The 13,672-nt window shown below is 40.8% G+C and overlaps 1 protein-coding gene across 2 annotated transcripts in view; it reads left to right on the top strand.

Annotated features, from left to right (window-relative positions):
• The first annotated feature begins 1,667 nt into the window (after positions 1–1,667).
• LOC116618750 overlaps positions 1,668–13,672 on the top strand; it is a 46,020-nt gene continuing 34,015 nt past the window's right edge. For both annotated transcript variants that reach the window (XM_032382813.2, XM_048728694.1), the window contains exons 1-8: positions 1,668–1,758; positions 4,010–4,284; positions 5,270–5,494; positions 6,090–6,244; positions 6,546–6,734; positions 8,618–8,825; positions 11,671–11,822; positions 12,331–12,542. In XM_032382813.2, the coding sequence (XP_032238704.2) occupies positions 4,032–4,284; positions 5,270–5,494; positions 6,090–6,244; positions 6,546–6,734; positions 8,618–8,825; positions 11,671–11,822; positions 12,331–12,542 (1,394 nt within the window). In that variant the 5' untranslated portion in view covers positions 1,668–1,758; positions 4,010–4,031. The remainder of the gene's footprint in view (positions 1,759–4,009; positions 4,285–5,269; positions 5,495–6,089; positions 6,245–6,545; positions 6,735–8,617; positions 8,826–11,670; positions 11,823–12,330; positions 12,543–13,672) is intronic.

The raw sequence follows: 13,672 nt of genomic DNA on the forward strand, positions 1-13,672 counted from the left end.
TACCAGCTGGGAGGTCCGTATCGTGAAATACCTTGACCGAGGTCTTGAAAATATTGATCGAAAATAATAATAGTGTCTAACTTTCTTACGACAGGGCGGGGGCTTCGCAGTACGGTTACCAATAAGAAATATGTCTTTAATTTTGACTTAGATTGTAATTCAGATTTTGTTGTTTATGTTTACTTGCTCTATGTTTATAACACGCAGTACGTAGGTTCTACTATCAACAATTTTAGAAAGCGTTTTAAAAATCACAAAAGAAGGTTAAATAAGCACCCTAAATTACTGATTAGTGAGAGAGTTAAGGATGTTGTCTATCAACATTTATTGCTACAATCCATTTAGGTCTTAGTAATGTAACAGGACAACTTATAGATATGTGTAATTCTGAGGCTCAGCCTAGGGAAAGGGAAGGTCAGTGGGCTTATCGGCTAAAGTCTATCTACGGTGTCTCGCGGGGTCTTAGTGACGACTTTTTATGAAGTAGGAACCCAAGTAGAGATATATAGCGCGCTATTCTAGAACACGCGCTTTTTTTGTGGGACAGTTGTAATGTTTTTAGTCTTGTGCCTCTATTCTGATGTAAATAAGCTTGTAACGATTTACCTCCTTTCCCGGGGGGGGGGGGGGGGGGTTCTTCCCATGTCGACCTGATAGGGATGCTTGTCGTATTTTTTAGGGGTCAAAATCAGGCCTCAGGTATTTTTAGGGTTCTCCGATAAAAAAGTGGGCTTTTCTCTTAGAAATGGTATTTTTAGGGCATTTGGAGTATTTTTAGGGTAGCAATTTTTGGTGTGCAGGTATATTTAGCGGTATTTTTCAAATTTCCCGACAAGCATCCCTATCATTTTTACTCTGAAGACCCCCCCGGGGGGCCTTATTCGGTCTGCCCTGAAGAAGTCTTATTAAAGACGAAAATTAGTCGAATACCAGTTTTTTGGTGCATTGTATTAATTCTTCTGGTTTACGATCACGACTATTTGGGCCTTTCGTATTGATTCGATATGTATCGAAGTACAGTAATTACAACAAAGAGATATTTCTTTGGTGCATGGCTGCCTGTATAAAGTAGTTTTATGAACTACACGAAGCAGTCAACAATCATAAGATTGAGCTAAAACATGTTTAAAACGGGTTTTCCCTTCCTCGTCCCCAGGCCTCGTCCGCAGTTGTCACTAGACGCCACTTTCTGATTTCCCGCTTTAAGAGCATCCGCCATTTTGAATCTAAATGATAAGTGCTGAGAGAACAAAATATGATGTACCGAAGTGCGATGAAAGACTTGACTTCCAAAATTAATCCTTTTCACGAATAAGGGATTCACAGTTCTTCATAAAGAAAGCAAAGTTGTCTATATTACGGCACAAGATTATTAAAAAACGATTAAAGTACCTGCCCAAAAATTGTAATAACGTTCTACCTGTCTTTTCGCTGTGAACTTGTCTATCAAATAAGATTTTCATTAAAATCCTCCTCCGATTTCTTTACGAATCCTAGAGAAAGTCTCAACTTTTCCCGTCTTTGCGCCTTTTTTCGCAAAATGGAAGAACTTCTTTGAAAATACGAAATGCAAATAATGCAGACCCATTTGCTGACATTCTAAGACAAATCCAAATGTTCAATAAAAAGTCCTAAAACTTTTAATTACAAGAGTTTTTTGGTGGTATCTTAAATATTGATGTGCTCTGAGCTCAAGATATAGATGAATCACAAAGGCAGCATTTGACTGCTTCAGATCGCTGCTCGTCCCCGCGAAAGGTAAGACAAGATTTAAAAGCCATTTTTAAAGAAAAAAAAACTTAATAATGGCAAAAGTCTTTTAACAAGATCCTCGATCTAGGTCAACACAAGGTGACCATAATGTGGTCATCAAAAAGTACTTTAAAGACTAGGCTTAAGGCATACGTTGAACCAAACATGAACAGTACCTCATTCAGTCGAATCTATTGTTTTTGAATTAAGTACATGGAAGGTACAACGTATGCCACGAATCAGTCCAAGTGTGGTTAATAGATCAGGCCCGTAGCCGGGATTTTGAGCCAGGGTGGTTGGTTTTTTCATTTCAGAGGACCAAATTTCTGGTATACCCCTCTACTCGCCTTATAACATTAGGCAATCAATCTTGTATTTAAAATGTTATATATAGGGTACTTTTTAACATAAAGCGATAATAATAAAGATAATTATTATAAAAAGATTTTTATAGTTACTTAAATGACATATTGATGTGCACGGTATATCTCCAACCAAACGTTATATATTTTCGTTTGCTCTGAGCGGACCTTCAAGCCGGGTTCGTCCGAACCCCCCCTGACTACGGGCCTGTAGATTCGAGTTCAAGTCGCCGAGTCGAATCGAATCGTGTCGCCGCGGCCTGGCGGCATACCCCTTAAAGAGTAAGCGATTTGCGTACTTACCAACAAAATAGCGAAGTATCAGAAAAAAATTGTTATTCTGGCCCTGCTTTGAGGGCACATACGTGCCTGAAACACGATCGACATGTGCAACAAATGTTCTTATTTTAAAATTTATTGGTCGGTAATGATTATATATAGCAGCATTCATTATTTTTCAAAACGCACGCTCGCACGGGAAAATTTTGTCCTTTTATTTGTTCTGAGACAATAATGAAATCCTAATAATCACTGGCAATAAGTAATTTCGAACAAATTCCACAAAAGTATGAAATTAATTACTTAAAATGTATTGTATCCTAAAAAATTGGATCGGCGTTTGCCGCCACTGGAAATAAGAATAAGATTAGGTTTAAGTTCGGTTCGACGTATGCCTTAAGCCTAATTTTCAGTCATTCCTACTCGGATAACTCGAACTCTCCGCTTACTCGAACTTACTTCCAGTTCCCTAGAGACAAATTTTCAGTCATCTCTCTTCACGCAAATAATCATCTATGAGTTATATCTTCATGCTCTAATTCATGAAATGAACTTTGTTGGGATACAAATGTTTCCGTCAGCTTTCTTCCAAAATAAGCTTAATTTTACGAGTTTAGAGCGATATAGGTTTGTCTCGGATTTCGAGACCTGACTTGTCTTTCTCGTAATATCCGCACTGACTTCTATACGGTGAGCAGTTGTGTGAAACGTAACTTATAGCGCTTAGGGAAGTATATGCAGACTGTCGACGTTTGCGAGAAGGACAAGAGAAATCTAGGATGGTGCAGGGCTACACCGTCTATGCAAATTACATTCCAGAAATGCCATTTGACCATCTGCTATGTCCTGATCATCAACGGAAAGCTAAAATAACGTTAAAAATAATTGCTCGCAGGTTTCTAAGTGGATTGCTTTAAAAAATCGATCCCTCTCCCATCCTCTATCGGTGTCAGTGTTTATATATTGATTAAAATCCGGCAGAAAATCGCGCTGAAACTGAGGTAGTCAGAATAAAGTTTCCAGCCTTGTCTCATTAACATACTTATTATCGACTCAAAATCTGAGACAAACTTATATAGCTCTAAACTCGTAAAGTTGAGCTTCTTTGGATTCTTCCAAAGAATCCGTACCACAGACGGATACATTTATATCACTTCAACTCTGATAACTCGAACTCGAATACACTCGAACTCGGATAAGTCGAACTGCTGATAACCCGAACTCCCGATAACTCGAACTCTGATAACACGAACTCCTGATAACTCGAACTCGGATAACTCGAACTCCTGATAACTTGAACTCTGATAACACGAACTCCTGATAACTCGAACTCTTGATAACTCGAATTCCTGAAGACTCGAGTTATCTCGGTTAACTCGAACTCCTGATGGCTCGAACTCGGATAAGTCGAACTCCTGATAACCGGAACTTTTTTCGTCTCCCTTGAGGGTTCGAGTTGTCCTATTTTAACTTCAAAGCTTGGAGTATCTTCTGAATATTCTGAGTATTGCCCTACTTTGTTATAAAAAGGCTGACGAATTCTGGGGTAATTTCTTACATCCGATCCAGATCTTCGCTGTCTCTGCTGGTGTCGCCAATCATATTTTGTGTTGCAGCATTTTGTGACAAGAATCAGGGATGGCTAATACACGTCTCGTTGCCATTTTGTGCACGTTGTTGCTATTGCAAGAATTCGGCCAGGCGACACGTCCTGGTCACGTGTGCTCCTCGGATAACAAGGAGTTGCGTGTCAACAACTATGAGGACCTTGATGTGGACGACGACGAGGAAAACGAGTATGACGGCAGTGCGGATGGCGAGGACAGCGGAAAGAATAACATCGCTCAACACTACAAGCAGAGTCCAGCACTCCACATAGCAGGGAGAGCTAGTAAGTTTACCTTTTTCAAATGGTCGAGTATCCCTTCATCGTGACCCGCATTGAAGCATGAGCAAAATGGCTAAATCGGTCTTTAAAAGCAATGTGGTTTCAGGTACAAAAGAGAACATGGGAGAGCTTTCGGAAGATTATTGTTTTTTTTTTACGGTGGGAAAGGGAGAAGGGAGTACAGCCCTGTTTGGGTACGAATCTCAAGTCTGGTTATGATTGGTTTGGTGGGGCTATTTTTCACATTGGATACGAACACTAAACCGTAAAGACAGTCATACGAACACTAAGACACTAAACCGGCAAGACCGTCATACGAACACTAAACCAGCAAGACCGTCATACGAACACTAAACCGGCAAGACCGTCATACGAACACTAAACTGGCAAGACCGTCATACGAACACTAAACCGACAACACCGTCATACGAACACTAAACCGGCAAGACCGTCATACGAAAACTAAACCGGCAAGAAAGTCATACGAAAACTAAACCGGCAAGACCGTGATCGGAACACTAAACCGACAAGACCGTCAACGAACACTAAACCGACAAGACCGTCATACGAACACTAAACCGGCAAGACCGTCAACGAACACTAAACCGACAAGACCGTGATCGGAACACTAAACCGACAAGATCGTCATAGGAAAACTAGACTGACAAGACCGTCATAGGAAAACTAAACCGACAAGACCGTCATAGGAAAACTAAATCGACAAGACCGTCATAGGAAAACTAAACCGATAAGACCGTCATAGGAAAACTAAACCGACAAGACCGTCATAAGAAAACTACACCGATAAGACCGTCATAGGAAAACTAAACCGACAAGACCGTCATAGGAACGGGTTTCGCCACTAATGAGGAAAAGAAATGACGCTATTTCCTCGCTTTGATTTAGATGTTAGCCTTATGAATATTTACTTCATAAATAACATAATCACATAAATCGAAAATAACAAACTTTCCCACATTCATTGCAGGATTTATCTCGCCGAAGCTGATTTTCAAGGGATTCAAGATCTTCTCGAAATTCACAAATTTTGTGGTTTCATTTGTTAGTTTAACAGCTGCCGTCTATAGAGCTATTGAAGGATGCTGTGGAGACCTGGAGTTCCCAGAGGCATGCACATTCAAAGAGAAGTTCGAAGCCGGAAAGAACAGGGTTAAAAAAGATAGCAAAACGGCTGAGGAATTACAGAATAAAGGTACGCTGCAAGAAAAGTTTGAAACAGGGAGGGAGAAAAAGTTGAAAATCAAGCAAAACAGCTGAGGCTTTGCAACCATGGCGCTCATTCTGCATGATCCGTTAATTTGTTTTGGTTTGTGTGACACTTGTAAAAGTGTTTTGCCATTGCAAAACGGTGTTCGTCTTAAATATAACCGAAAATGAAATAATTGAACACAGAAATGTCTATGTTACACAAAGCAAAATGAGGGCTACCAAAAAAAACCATCATTTGATGTGTAAAACGCTAAAAGGCACAAAAACGCAAACACCGGTATAAACCAATATTCTTGTCCAAATAAAAACTACATCTTATCGATCTACGATTACGGGAATTATTTGTTAGAGGAGTCTAACAGAACTTTGAGCCTACATTAAAGTAGTCAGCTTCCGATAATTGATTAATCAATCATTGCATTTACTACCAAAATAATCAAGGCAAAATCTTTAATTCACTAATAACCGATCAAGTGGTGTTATTCTGGTGTTATTCTGTAACTGCACACCTATCCTTCTACTCTTTCGAATGGCTAAATCTATTATCTTATGCAAGATGTTTTTTTACTTGTCTTCAGGGGAACTGGACCAAATATGGGTTCGTTCCAACATCGAGGAATATGAACGTATAACTAAACGATTGAAGGCGATCAGTAACAAGCAGGAGATGTTAGTTAAAGATATTAGCCCGAACGTCAAAGTTGCAATGAAAAATGCGAGCGCGGATATCAAGGTGAGTCATCGCTGCTGATAATTATGGATATAGCAGTGGGCCACTCCTGGAGCACAGAGCGCTATGGGTGATGGGGAGGAGACAACCATGGGAAGGAGATGGGTGGTGGCTACTTGGGTAGTAAGGGCTGTAAGGGTTTGTTTATAGTACCCTTTTAAAACCTATAAAACCAACATTTTGGCTTCTACATTTTTTTCTACCTTCCAACGATTTCCACGCGGCCTTGTGGCCTCGCGCCGTTAAAGGGCACATATTTTCTTGAATGAACATTGTTCTTACAAAGCTTGCATGTCAACTTTAGTACCTGATGAAGGAAGAGGTGAATAAGACCGTGAATGGAGTCAAGGCTCAAGGCATGCTGAACATGTACAATTCAAAAGTAGAGAATGCTATCAACATTGCATTTCCCGCCATAGCGCTCGCTTTTCCTGCCGGGGTCAAGATCTTCAACTACGCCAAGGAAAGATTTAGCCCCAGGAAATTACAAGATGTAAGAGTTGAGAAAATGTGTTTCTTCCATGGGGAGGGGATTTTCTAAGAGCAAACTCTCTTTTTCCGGTCGGGAAAAGTTGCCAAAATTCCTTTTTTTTAATTGAAAAGAGGTGATCTTATCCCTCCTCTTATCCCCTTGGTAATTAAAGACCACTCTCCCGAAATTTGAGTAGAGTAATGAGATGAATGTATTTCGGGTAGAGTAAAGAGATGGAGGTCTGGGAGTAGAATCAAAAGATGGAGGTATTTGGGGTAGAGTGAGGAGATGGAGGTATTTGTGACAGAGTGAGGAGATGGAGGTATTTGTGACAGAGTGAGGAGATGGAGGTATTTGGAATAGAGGAAAGAGATGGAGGTATTTGGGGTAGAGTGAGAAGATGAAGGTATTTGGGGTAGATTAAGGAGATGGAGGTGTTTCGAGTAGAGTGAGGAGATGGAGGTATTTGGGGTAGAGTAAAGAGATGGAGGTATTTGGGGTAGAGTAAAGAGATGGAGGTATTTGGGGTAGAGTGAGGAGATGGAGGTATTTGGAGTAGAGTGAGGAGATGGAGGTTTTTGTAGTAGAGTGAGGAGATGGAGGGATTTAGAGTAGAGTGAGGAGATGGAGGGATTTAGAGTAGAGTGAGGAGATAGAGGTTTTTGGGGTAGAAGGAGGAGATGGAGGTATTTGGGGGTAGAGTGAGGAGATGGAGGTATTTGGGGTAGAATAAAGAGTTGGCGGTGTTTGGGGTAGAGTAAAGAGATGGAGGTATTTGGAGTAGAGTAAAGAGATGGAGGTATTTGGGGTAGAGTGGCGAGATGGTGGTATTTGGAGTAGAGTAAGGAGATGGAGGTATTTCGGGTAGAGTAAGAAGATGGAGGTATTTGGGGTAGAGTGAGGAGATGGAGGTATTTGGAGTAGAGTGAGGATATGGAGGTATTTGGGGTAGAGTAAAGAGATGGAGGTATTTGGGGTAGAGTAAAGAGATGGAGGTATTTGGGGTAGAGTGAGGAGATGGAGGTATTTGGAGTAGAGTGAGGAGATGGTGGTATTTGGAGTAGAGTAAAGAGATGGAGGTATTTGGAGTAGAGTAAGGAGATGGAGGTATTTGGAGTAGAGTGAGGAGATGGAGGTATTTGGAGTAGAGTAAAGAGATGGAGGTATTTGGAATAGAGTAAAAAAGATGGAGGTATTTGTAGTAGAGTGAGGAGATGGAGGTATTTGTAGTAGAGTGGGGAGATGGAGGTATTTGGGGTAGAGTAAGGAGATGGAGGTATTTGGGGTAGAGTAAAGAGATGGAGGTATTTGGGGTAGAGTAAAGAGATGGAGGTATTTGGAATAGAGTAAAGAGATTGAGGTATTTGGGGTAGAGTAAAGAGATGGAGGTATTTGGGGTAGAGTAAAGAGCTGGAGGTATTTGGAATAGAGTAAAGAGATTGAGGTATTTGGGGTAGAGTAAAGAGATGAAGGTATTTGGGGTAGAGTAAAGAGACGGAGGTATTTGGAGTAGAGTAAAAAGATGGAGGTATTTGTAGTAGAGTGAGGAGATGGAGGTATTTGGGGTAGAGTAAGGAGATGGAGGTATTTGGGGTAGAGTAAAAAGATTGAGGTATCTGGAGTAGAGTAAGGAGATGGAGGTATTTGGGGTAGAGTAAAGAGATGGAGGTATTTGGGGTAGAGTAAGGAGATGGAGGTATTTGGGGTAGAGTAAAGAGATGGAGGTATTTGGGGTAGAGTGAGGAGATGGAGGTATTTGGAGTAGAGTGAGGAGATGGAGGTATTTGAGGTAGAGTAAGGAGATGGAGGTATTTGGCGTAAGTGAGGAGAATAGGGAGATCGTTGTATTATCTCCTAATAGCATGCTGTTCTTTTCTGTTAATTCTCTTAACTGTTCTTTTCAGCTTGCCGCTTTAGATAACGTTGACCTTGAGTTACCTTCTACTTCGGCTACTTCCAAAAAGTCCAACAAGATCGCTAAGTTTTATGGGAAATTTAAAGGCAAGATAGCTGCTGCTAAACAGAAGCTGAAGGTTCGGTATGAAAAGGCCTTTACCGTCGCCAAAAGGTTCAAAGCAGGATTAGAGTTGGCTTTTGGGTTTGCGTCAGCTGGTAAGATGTCCGCATTTGCGGAATTCCTGTCAGTTAGGGTCATAACTAAAATTGGAGGCATTTTGTAAATAAAGAAATTATCCAATCACAGCAGAATACCCCTCACCCCCCTCCTCCTTGGTCTTTGTATGCCAAGCTATCACTTGAAACAAAATGGCGACGCGAAGGGGAGTACGAATATACAACCTAACCGTTTCTTTGAAGCTGTTTTACACCCTGAAAATAATACGCCACATTCAATATCGGAAAACACGCACTTATAGTTCACTAAACGCTGAACACAGACCCGGGAAGCACCGTCGACTCGATGCTAATGCGTTGTAATAAGCTAAGTACAGCAACTAAAACACTAGTGTAAAAGTTTTACTTGATATAAAATTAAATAGAGAACTACTAACTTTGCCCCTCTGTTCTTCTATCTAAATCACGAGGTATTTCAGTTATTTTAAACTGTTCTTCAAGGCAGTTACTTCATACCAGGGGTCTACTATAAAGCCGGAGATTTTATATATTAATTTTCTCAATAGTTTCACGTGTGATAAAAATGCAACGGCGTACAGTGAATGTATCAAACAATAAAAGTACTTATAAAAAAATAAGCGAGAGAGAGAGAGGTGGGGCTTAAACTTGAGCAACTTATTGTGTTTACTTGTGTGACCACAGTCATTGAACTCCACTGGACACTAAAATCTTTTCTGCTTCACAACTTTATCTTTCTCAGTCCACCCAAAATGTAGTTTTCATAATTTATTTCTTTATCATCAGGGCGTTGACTATAGATTTTCAAGTGTTACAGTATCTAGAATTAGGAAGGGTGTATATTTTGGACACAACCCATGTATTCTAGCATAAAAAGGTGCTAAGCAATGAATAATAGTTTTTAGTACTTTAGTAAATTGTTGGTCAACCCTCCTTGTGTATAACCAGTGTGTGTAAGTGTATAACCTTACACATCTCTGGTAAAACTTACCCTCCTGGTGAAATTTTATTTGTCATGTCAACTAACTGAAATTCATGAAAATCGTTATTTAGTGTGCACACTAGAAACAATTTTGCATTATTTTGGCCTAAAAGTGTGGTAAAAGAGCAGAAATGATCATTATTTTTAATGTAATTTGCTGAGATTGCATTGTTTCTATTATTTTGTGCCACTAATTTACTTTGCGTATTCTAGCGGGGAATTATGTGATCCTGTGATTAGCAAGTGTGCACCAGAAATTAAAACTAGCCACCATTATCTCCAGAAAACCAACCCAACAACCCCTTTCCAAATACTTTAAAGCATCAAGCAGACATTCTGTATGAGAAAAATTTGGTGACGGTTAACTTATATGATGTCTTCAGATGTCTTCAAAAGAAAATCACCCCCATTTCCACCCCTGGATCTGTCTCTGTATGGGCGTGTTCATTAGAAATGAGGTATAGACATGAAAGCCCTACAGAAAATATAGGAGAACAAACAGAATCATTTTCAAACATTAAAAATTATAAGCGAGAGAGAGTATTTTGGCCTAAAAGTGTGGTAAAGCAGCAGAAATGATCATGCTTTTGAATGTAATATGCTGAGATTGCATTGTTTCTATTATTTTGTGCCACTAATTTACTTTGCGTATTCTAGCGGGGAATTATGTGATCCTGTGCTTTGCACTTGCGCACCAGAAATTAATACCGTAGCCACCATAATCTCCAGAAAACCAACCCAACAACCCCTTTCCAAATACTCTAAAGCATTAAGCAGCCATACTGTACTGTGCGCTCTGCAGATGGACTTTACTCTTAACTATCCTGTACAGATGTCAGTTCTTTCGTACAGCTTAAAATCTGCCAAAAAATCGCGCTGAAGCTGAGGTTGAGGCTGAGGCTGAGGCTGAGGCTGAGGCTGAGGCTGAGGCTGAGGTTGAGGTTGAGGCTGAGGCTGAGGCTTAGGCTGAGGTTGAGGTTGAGGCTGAGGTTGAGGCTGAGGCTGAGGCTGAGGCTGAGGCTGAGGTTGAGGCTGAGGCTGAGGTTGAGGCTGAGGCTGAGGCTTAGGCTGAGGTTGAGGCTGAGGCTGAGGTTGAGGTTGAGGCTGAGGCTGAGGCTTAGGCTGAGGTTGAGGCTGAGGTTGAGGCTGAGGCTGAGGCTGAGGCTGAGGCTGAGGCTGAGGTTGAGGCTGAGGCTGAGGTTGAGGCTGAGGCTGAGGCTTAGGCTGAGGCTGAGGCTGAGGCTGAGGATGAGGATGAGGCTGAGGCTGAGGCTGAGGCTGAGGTTGATGCTGAGGCTGAGGCTGAGGCTGAGGATGAGGATGAGGCTTAGGCTGAGGCTTAGGCTGAGGTTGAGGCTGAGGTTGAGGCTGAGGTTGAGGCTGAGGCTGAGGATGAGGATGAGGCTGAGGCTGAGGCTGAGGCTGAGGCTGAGGTTGAGGCTGAGGCTGAGGCTGAGGCTGAGGTTGAGGCTGAGGTTGAGGCTGAGGCTGAGGCTGAGGCTGAGGCTGAGGTTGAGGCTGAGGCTGAGGCTGAGGTAGTCAGAATTAAGTTGTCAGCCTTAATAAATATATTATAGACACAAAATAAGAAACAAACTTAAATCGCTTTAAACTCATAAAATTGAGCTTCTAGGAAAGAGAAAACTCCACAGACGGATACATTTACACCCCAACTAAGTTTATTTTATGAATTAGAGCATGAAGATATAACTCATAGATGTTTAATTACTTAAATAATTCGTATGTTCTTAGAATTCCTTCACTGACGCGGGTGGAAAGACTGTGGTTTTATCATTTGCGATGTAATACACGGTAAATCCCGCTGACCAGCAACACCTGGAGTATAAGCAATGTCTTTAGTAATACAATGGTGTTCATCAACAGGTCTGCAGGCATTCTACTTAATCAAGGAGCGTAAGAAGTGTAAGGAGATGGCGGAACAGGCTGAAGCTGCTTACAAAAACGTGACTTTAGCCGAACAGAAGATCAAAGCTAACCTAAACGACATCAGAGATCATCTCCGAATCATGGAAGAAGTAAGGATGCCTCTCAACACCAGAAAACCTTTTTTTCTTTATATCTACCCTTGTTTTCATGTAATGGTAGCTTGACATTTTGTGGAGCTTAAATTGAAATAAGATTCAAAATAGTTACATGCGCCGTAGTCGGGATTTGCTGGGGGAGGGTGAGAGGGGGTGAGAGTGGGAGGTAAGTCATAAGTTTTGTATGTAAAATGAATACTATTTGACGATTGACGAATATGAAATAACCTACCTTTATGCACCCACCCGCGTATCCCTCTAGATAGCGCGCCTGTTAAAATATTGGAAACCGGATAAAAGCAATTTCAAGTAATATCTAGTGTAATTGTAACTGCTCAATAATTACTCATCTGAATGCATTCCATTTCTTAAAAGTAGAACAGCCGCAGAAAAGAAAATATGATCTAGATTATAGAATCTCTACACACTGACTCGAATATGCTTAAACCAAATTCGTTGTCTTAGTTTATAATTGCTTAGATTATTCTGTGAATCGAATCAGGCTTGGAATTACGTGCGCGGCAACATGAGTGATCAAACTTTCTTGGATTCTTTGACGGACGTCAAGAAGCTGACAGATGATTTGGCCAAGACAAATACCGAGATGACTGGTGTAAGCACTTCTATAGATAACTTCGTGTCGAATATTGAGACTTCTGATGGCTATAACCAGACGTTCGACCTCGCTAAAGACTTGGCCACAAATCTGCTCAAGTAAGTAAACGGTTTATCAAACGGCATTATTTGCCAAATACTCTTCCTTCCACGTTCTTAATTGTTCAGTGAATTTTATGAATGGCCAGTCTCCGAACTATATCAACCGTGATGCTAATCAATTATTTATCATCTTTGTTATATGTTCCGTGGTCATTTGGCCAATGATAAAATTTCATGCTCCCGGTTAATTAGGGGACATGCACTGCGAAAATCAATGGAATTGGATTGCGAATTTAATAGAAGCTGGTAAAATGCGCTTTCTGTTTTGCACTATTGAGCCGTGAGGACGTGAAATCTCCAAGTTTAACGGTTAATTGAAAACGCAAACACTTGCTTTTTAAGCCCCTAAGACTGCTCGATATAACAAACATGAACAAGGAAACACCTTTTCGTACCTATAAAAGTTGTAAAAATGAAATACAAATGTTGCAGCAGAGAGTCTTTGTGTTGCAACCCGCACTGTCTCATGGGATTAAATAAATGGGCAAACTTATGTAAATAAAGCGAATCCAGATTTGAGAATCTTTTCTTGTTCAGAAGCACGTCTTCTTCTTCACAGCATCTTCCATGTGGTACCTTTGACTGTGCCATCTTAACAAACCTTTGGAAGTAGCAGAAGAGAGTAAATTTCTTGTAGGTGAAGCTTTTACAAATTTCAAGTAGGAGTGCTAGTTCGAAGAGTACATAGCCTTAAAAGCGTTTCTGGTTAAATTGATTGGAAGCAAGCCATCCGAGATTTAATTGGTCTGATTTATCCGTTAAGATATCGTCCCAACACAAAAATGGGTGCGCTCTGCAGATGATTTGAAAGGTTCTTATTTAAGGACTAAAAACACAGTAGCGGAGTTTCGACCACTTGTTTTTCCAAGTTTAAAGTACATTTAGTTTCTTTTTTTTTTAGCACCCGGGGCGTAGCATAGTCGCTCTTCCTTGTAGCCTTGGCGTTTTCACCCCACTTAAGATATTCACTTAAGTTTTGTTACATCGACCAATTCTAAGGTCCTTTCAGAAATGAATTCTACGGGTTTATTGCTATGGACTCGTACCATTTAAGTAAGGTGTAAGCGTGATGAAATATGTTTTGAATGCTCGCTTCCATGTACTGTAATGTTGTATGCTGGCTTCCA

The sequence above is a fragment of the Nematostella vectensis genome, chromosome 6 (genome assembly GCF_932526225.1).
Source record: "Nematostella vectensis chromosome 6, jaNemVect1.1, whole genome shotgun sequence".
In the NCBI taxonomy this organism is placed as follows: Eukaryota; Metazoa; Cnidaria; class Anthozoa; order Actiniaria; family Edwardsiidae; genus Nematostella; species Nematostella vectensis.